Genomic DNA, 8,251 nt, shown 5'->3' on the forward strand with positions numbered 1-8,251 from the left:
TACCCTTAACTATTTTATTTAAGTAACCAGATACCATAATCTTTTATATGAAGGCAAAATTGTTCAGCCGTTTCACCACATTCTATAATTAAAAATGTCAGACAGGCATATACTATATTATAGTAAGAGATTGGGAGAAATTAGTTTATATTACATTTTTTTTCAAAAACAGATGAGATATAGAGTTCTTATCTGATGGAACGTGTCACCTCCATTATGTGATGTAGTTATTCTTATAATACATTGGAACAGTGATTCCCAATCACAACTTTTACAATTTGGGTGCAAGGGATTTTCAAAAGAACAAAGTTGTAAGTTGGCATATGGAATTTTCATATCAAATAAATCTGTAAATAACGTTTATAGAATAAACTCAAAAAGACATGTCCAATGCCTACTACAATCTAGGTGCAGGGCTACATTTATATTTTTAGGAAATTACAAGTGCAGGACTACATTGATATTTTTAGCAAATTACAAAACAAAAAGGGATTAAAATAAAACAAGTGATCTGCACAAACTCAGCTATGTTTTCTAAAACTCCTGTAATTACTGTGCTGCTCACATCTACATTTTCAAAAATCAAGAACATAACTCAAACAGAACCAAACTTTTATTGCTTTCAATTACAGCATAACGCTAACACCCAAGATTTAGAATTTGAAATACACAGGCCAGATTCTCTTTGACATTGGATTTCAATCAATAAAACCAGTCTTCATCAAGACTGCATTTCGAACCCGGGTGAGATCTCTGCCTTTGAGAGTCCTCCCAACGCCTTCATACACTGAGAACGAAAATATTTCACTCTGGGCAAGCTGCCTGGCAATGAGTTCATGGGGTGGGATTCTCTGAAAATCCATCTCCTCATCATCTTCTTCATCATCACTCTTATCATCGACTTTCACATGACTTCTCCTCCTGTCATTCTCATTCTTCTCCTCCTTCCATACCATCTGAGACCAGTTAGGGATATTCACAGGTGCGGAGAATTGATACCTCATTCTCCTCCTATTATTCTCTTCATGCCATGATTCCTTCCAAGGAATCTTCACTGCTCTCCTGGTATTATTATTATTCCCTTCCATGATTCCCACTGATCTGCAGACTGGAACACCATTCCACTCATTTTCATGTGAGCCAACTTGCCTGGTCTTGGCATGATTAAAACCACCCCATATATCCTCCTCATTAAACTCTTCCATCATCTCACAACGATCCTCTTTTCCTGACTGCTCAAGACTAAAGAGCTTGTAAATGTGATAGTTCTCCTTTGTTTTGGGCCTGCCCAACAAAGAATTACCCCCATCCATGGCTACCCAAGAGCTTTCTTCAATGTCCCGCTGCTAAATTCTATATGAGGTTACTCAGATTGAGCAAATTCTTACCTTATTGGCTCTACCAATGCTTCTTCACAAAATTTTCGGAAATTCGAAACGACGCAAGTCTTGATCACTGCGTATGAAACTCTGAGATCCTCAGATTCAACAAAAACTTATTTTTCTCAAATTGGGTTGATTCTCAGTTCTCGAATCTCTGGCTCATTAGCTTTCATCACAGGAGCTCAGTTTCATGACAGCTCTGGTCCAATACCTTTAAATTTTTAGATGAGGTCCAATACCTTTAAATTGTAGTCCTCTTTGACTCCTAAAACTCATTTTTCAAGCACTTGGGCACTCTATCAAACCGAAATTCAGAACCTCCATTATCACACTAGTTTTTCGGTGTTTCTTCGAGTTTTATAAGCCAAAATCTGCAATTAAGAAGGAACTGGGAGCCATGAACGAGTCCAGAAGCTCAGAGATGTTTATGACTTCTGTAACTGATCTGCCCTCTGAGGATTTTGATGGAACTTAGCTCGTCTTTTCTTTCCAATCTCATGCCAGATAGAATTCTCTTATGCTAAGCCATTTACAAATTCTCAATCAAGTTTGTAATGTACTTGAAATCCAATTTGAATTTGGAAAAGTTTGTAATGGAATTGAAATGCAATTTGAATTTGGATAACCATGGAGTCTGTGTATCGGTGGCACTCATTAACCACTTGTCATCTTCTTATTCAGAATCAAATACCATATAGAATTAATGTATACTTCGTTGAATTCTATATATACTGCGTGAAATTTGAATCGTCCAACTAAAATTTAAATTACTTTGATATATCATAATTCTCATGGCGTTTAAAATTTAAAAGTGTTTTACTAGGTTTTTGGTTTTTAGTTTGAAATTAGTCAAGAATTTGTTGAATTATGGTATATTTTAAATGTTCTATCAGTTTACATATTGAATTTATTTATATATTTAGAAGTGTATTTAAATGATTTAAAATAGCAATTATACTAAAAATTATATTAATAATTTTTAATTAAAAAATTAAATATATAATAAATAAAGTAATTATATAAATTTAATGACCAATAAATATTAACAATTTACAAGTTACATTATCAAATAATAAAAACATAAAAACTAATTAATTTATAACTTTGTTTTAAATCATTAGTATTATTAAGAGAAAAAAACAATATATGAATTAAACATATTTACATTTAAAAATACATGAACGAGATTCTTAATCATGAAAATTCACTCCTACTTTATTAAGAAAGTTTTTAACTTATAAATACACTGTGTTACAATACTTTGAGCTAATAGCATGATTTACTAATACCGCATGCCCAAAAAACCATAACACTTGTTGATATGGTATTTTTTTTTAATTAATCAAATTAATTTTTACTAATACTACATGCCTAAAAAACCATAACAAGTGTTCATATGATAGTTTTTATTTAATTAATCAAATTACTTAAAAATAAAAAATAGTATAACAACTTCAAAAATAAATGTCAACCTTTTGATCTGTAAATACTCTTAAAAATATTTTAAAATATTAAGTGAAACTTAAATTATATCATCTACTTAATAATTATTCATAATTAAAATTATAGAGTGAAAACTCTATTCCAAAATAATATGAACTAATTAAACCTTATCTTTAATATTTTACTATATAATAATTACTAAATATGTGTTGTTAACTCATGCTCTTATAGTCACTGCCCCTTAAGCCATCATAAACACCTTCTTAACTCATCATAAACGCCTTCTTAACTAGTCAGTCTTAATTATGAGTGGGGAAATCTTGTACTAAATATTGAAGTCATATGCTTCATGATTGAAACCTTGTAACTAACTTTGTAAATGTTAGTAACATGATATTATTTGGAATATTTTAAGTGTTGGAATTTCTAATTGATATTATTTTTTAAATTTGATATTTTTAGTTATATTATTAAAAGATTAATGTTTTTAATTAGATTGTTATAAGTTGTTGGATAGTTTAATTGGTAATCGAAGTAACTTGAAATGTGTGAAAACTAAGAGATCTAAGATTCAATCTCTCACTTGTGACTTAATTTACATAGAGAAAGACATGCCACAGAATAATCTATCCATTAAATTTCAACACTCTCTATTAAAAATAATTTGAAAATTTGTTTAAATATTAAAATGATTTTTTTCAAATTTAATAATCATCTATGTAGATATTAAAATAATAATTAAAAATATTAAAATTAAATATTTTTATGAAAAAACTTTCAATTCGATATTGTAAATAAATCTAATTATCAAAACATATTTAATTTTTTACAATTAATTTTTTTTTATAATCAACATATTTATTAAAAATGATATGTTTCAACATTTTAACTTAAATATTGAAATGATAAAATTTATATCTGAAACTTTAAAGAGAAGACCTATCGATTCAATACTCAATGAAACTCCACATAAATTGAATAAATTCAAAATTTTCAATGAAATCCACATAAATTCTTAATATTTAAGATTAAATTTTTAAAAAATGTATGAATATAATACAAAGATGTCGTTTAAATATATGTATATAATTTGGATATACTAATTAAGATAATATCATTTGTAATAATACTTTTATAATAAAGCTTTTAGACAAGGGTGGTAGGAATTAGTTTCACTTCGAGTCTAAGGCAAGCCTTAGTTCAAGTGCTTATTTGTTTCGCTTTTAGTTTAGGGCAAACATTAGTTCAAGTGATTATTAGTTTTACTTTCACTCTAAGGCCAATTTCGAATAGTTAAGTTAAAGCATTTTTCTAATTTGGGTTCATAGAATTAAAAAGATTTACATTTTTTTTTTCAAACACAAGTAAATTTGAATTGGTGACCTTATTATAAGGAGTGTCTTAAAAGTATCTATTTATCATCAAATCAAATCCTCGTGAGTATTATAAAGATTCACATTGTTGGGGATTCCAAAAATATAATAAGTCATCTTCAAAGAGGAATTAACCCTAACGACATGCACCTTAACTCCATTTTACTTCGTATGAGACTTTTTCTTGATAAGTTTTTAAAATATCAATATTATCATATCCTAAGGCACAATAACACCATGGTGGATGAAATAGATAATAGGGAAATTGGTTTGGTGGTGGTAGTTTTCTTATCATGATCAATTATCCCATTCCCAATCCCATGAATAAACCCCTTCAAGGAAAATGAAAATTTGGTGGCATTTTAGCAAACCACTGTGTGTTAAGAATTGTTAGTGTATGATTTGGGAAAGTAGATGTCCTCTCCATCCCTGTGTTCCCCATGCAAGGTGGCATGCAATTGGCCCTCCTTTAGTAATCATCATAATCTCAATAACAAGGTTATGATAAAGCATTATATTTCTTGAAAGGTAACACAAGGAAATTTAAAGTAATGAATGAGCATGGATGGAATGGAAGAATCCCTTTATGTGAACTTGTCCCTATGAGTTTAATAATCCTTTGGCATAAGCAAGTTGATATGATAATAATAGAATTCAATAACTAGAGGTCTAAAGTGAAGTATTTCTATCATGATTGACGGTGTGAAAGGGAGCATTGGGAAATTCAAGGGTGCACCAGAGAACATAGCTATTGGTCCCCCCATGGGATTTATGAGGTCGGATATCCCTTTATTATCCCCTCCTTCGTTTTAATTGTAATAAATAAAGATATGAATATGATTGAAGTGGTATATCATCTTATTTAAACCTCTTCTCCATAGTAAGTAGTCGGAATTCACTATGTTGCAATTGTTTACTTAGCTTGTCAAGTTATTGTTGGCTCATTTGCACCCCTAAACCTACTCTATTGCTCATTTGAATTATCATCCTCCCACTATTAGTATTATCGTTATTAAGAAGTTAGACCTTGTTGGTTTGAGGTTTCTTGTCTTACATGTTGGGTGATTGTTTTTCATTTACAAACTTGTGCCTTTTCTTCTACACACATGAATTATCATCCTCCTAGTGTTAGTTTTCTCTCTAGTAACAAGTTAGAATTCATTGGGTGGTGGTTTCTTGTTTGGAATGTTGGGTTAATGTTGGTCATTTGTGCCCTTATGCTTTCTCTGTTGTTCATTTGAATGTCTATCCTCCTAGAGATGTTATTTATTCTCCTACTAGTATTTTCCTAGGTTATGGTCTTCCCCTATTTTTAAGCATTCATTTGGGAAATTGGCTCTTTAATTGGTTTTCTTAGCCTCCCTCCTTCTGAATATAAAAATATAAATGTAATAACTCAATATTTAGGGCTTCAAATTTACATACACTAAAAATTGTATTGAGTGTTCTATTCACCCAATAATTGTACAAAAAATATATCAATCTTAGTCTTAAGAAAAAAACATTAACTTAGCACACTGACAACCCGTTGAGAAAATATTTCAATCAAATACCAAAATAGGTGCCAACTTGATCGGGTGCTCAAAAATCAAAGTGTCTAAATTTTGTTAAACTTAGCTTCAGATTGAAGAGCTTGTCATTCTAAATCCAACGGTGTGAACGACACTTAAATCTAGGCTTGTATGCAGAAGTTAGAGCAAGTCAAAGTTCAAGTTTGACTTTTCCAAGTGGCAGGAGGAGATGATGTGGCAAAGGTCTCAGCGAATGGGGAAATGCCAAGTGGCAGGTTTCCATTGGGTCTCGTATATCGCATATCAGAGTAAAAGGAAGAAACGACTTAAGTAGTCAGGCCCCAACATTACCAATTTGCGATTGCGATATCACATATCACATATTGAAGGTGGATAAGAGGTTATGAATCGGTCACCAACAGAGCTTAGTTGCGATGAGATATATCGCATATCGCAATTACAAAAGGGGTTGGTGTTTACAAAGAGGCCCCAGCTGTAACTGTTGATTGCGATTTGCAATAAGGTGTCGGATGTGATATTATTATATGTTCAGTTTTATAATCCCTACGAGTTCGTCTTATTGCAAAATGCCTGTACACCAATGGTTCCACCGATTGTGATTACGATTTGCGATAGAGTCTGCCGGAACCATCGCCTAAACCACTGGATCTAACCACCGTGTGACCACTCGGCCTTAACCACGAGATAGACAGGGAAGTTGATGGGACCGTCAATTTCCACGGAACTGCTACAATTAACTCCAGATAATGAATTTAACTGACAGTTAGCTATATTTGGAGGAGAAAATTGTGGGGGAACTGGGAGAGGTCATAACTTGTTCAGTTCTTATCCAAATTAGGTGCAAAAAGAGTCAATTCTAGCAGTTTTGGTTATTTTGTACTCATTGAGATAGGTTTCAGAGGCATTTGAGCATTGTAAACACACTTTTGTTGTAATTTTGAGCATAATAGAGAGGCCCAGGCATTGGAAGCTGGACCAAGGAGATGTAGCCTGAGAGGGGTGAATTCCTGATCAAATCTATGTGTTGTGTGCTATATTTTGATGTTCTTTATTATTTTGTTGTTTTTCAGCATATGTTTTATGTTAAACTATTTATAACATTTACATAAGAAACTCTCATGGGAATCAGTTAATTAAGCAAAAATGGTGAATCCTTAAGCACTTGATAAGAAAATGATAAGCATCTTTGGTTTTATTCTGAATGGGGAATTAGCACAGCATTACTAATTTGCTCCATTTTAGATCACAACTAGTTAGAGAAAATATCTCATATTCAACTAGCTCTAGCAAGCTCCTAAAGCTTAGAGACAAACTATTCACATAGAGAAAAACTCTACATTACAATGACCAATACAATAACAACCACAATCTTCATGTATCATCAAGCATATCACAAATTAATCTATATAACTAATTATGATTTAACCATTTCAACTCTTCCCGCAAATGAGTAATTATCTTAATCTATGTGAGGTTAGGTCTTCATCGATGTCTAGTCCTTTGTAACACACACTTATAGAAACTAAATATGTTCCTCATCAATAAGGTATGACTTTTATTTCAACTAGGAACTTGTAAGTTGTAGACATCACCAATTTGTAGTGATTGATATAAAGAAACAACCAATTAGTGGAATGCATGGCTACCTAACCAGTACAACCACTCATCTAATAGGAAGTCCTTTAGGTACATGGCTCATTGAACTTCTTAATGAATTCCCTTGAAAGAGAAAATAAATCCATTAGTGACTCATAGAGATAATTATTGCTACATGTGCACCCACTATTTTCTACCATATGTTTCTTGATTCATACAAGCTTTTGGTCTCATGACATTACCTAGAGTCTGCAGCCAACATATTGTCTACTCATATAGAATTCAACTAACAATCCCACTCCTCCAAGTATTAACAATTCCTTATACATGTGAAAAATCTCCTAGTTAAGGGAAATATAATAGGTTCTCACATTAAGGACTCAACAAGAGTATGCCATGTGGGTGTGCATCGTTTGTCCTCATGCTTAAGCAAGATAAAATGACCAATTTAACTTGTATCCCAAGCACAAGGATGCACAATCAAATGTTCCAGCTAATCTAAATTCACATATTGATTATAAATACTAATCCTTTTAGCATGGACACACTATGACTAGCCTACCAAGGCCATCTCAATTTTCATGTTAGAAACACTAATACATCCTCCATTTTTCTTGGATACACTAAGAAAAATATCATCTCAAATGCACCAAGACATATAATTGATAGCATAAGCACACCAACTAAATATCATTCCATTAGTATCAAAACCAATGAATCACTTAATATCGCCATTCACTCCGAAATATACAATAACATGAATCTAAATATCATGCTCCACTTGCCAATCCTTGATACATATTGGATGAAAATGGACTCCATATTTGGGTAAATCCATACCTTTTGTGGCACACATAGAAGCTCAACAACTAATGAAACACCACTACATTCCTTGATATAACTCTAATTCTTTCATCCAAGAATA

General features: G+C 32.0%; 1 protein-coding gene across 1 annotated transcript; it reads right to left on the bottom strand.

Moving 5' to 3' along the window:
• Window positions 1-602: 602 nt before the first annotated feature.
• On the bottom strand, window positions 603-1,945 carry LOC149226242 (protein S40-1-like). Its single transcript, XM_089377459.1, has one exon. The coding sequence runs from the start codon at window positions 1,311-1,313 to the stop codon at window positions 699-701; it is 615 nt and encodes a 204-aa protein (XP_089233585.1). The 5' UTR covers window positions 1,314-1,945; the 3' UTR covers window positions 603-698.
• Window positions 1,946-8,251: the final 6,306 nt, after the last annotated feature.

Source organism: Pinus tabuliformis, chromosome J (genome assembly GCF_031772625.1).
Source record: "Pinus tabuliformis cultivar Carrire ecotype Pingquan chromosome J, CPIR1, whole genome shotgun sequence".
NCBI classification, from domain to species: Eukaryota; Viridiplantae; Streptophyta; class Pinopsida; order Pinales; family Pinaceae; genus Pinus; species Pinus tabuliformis.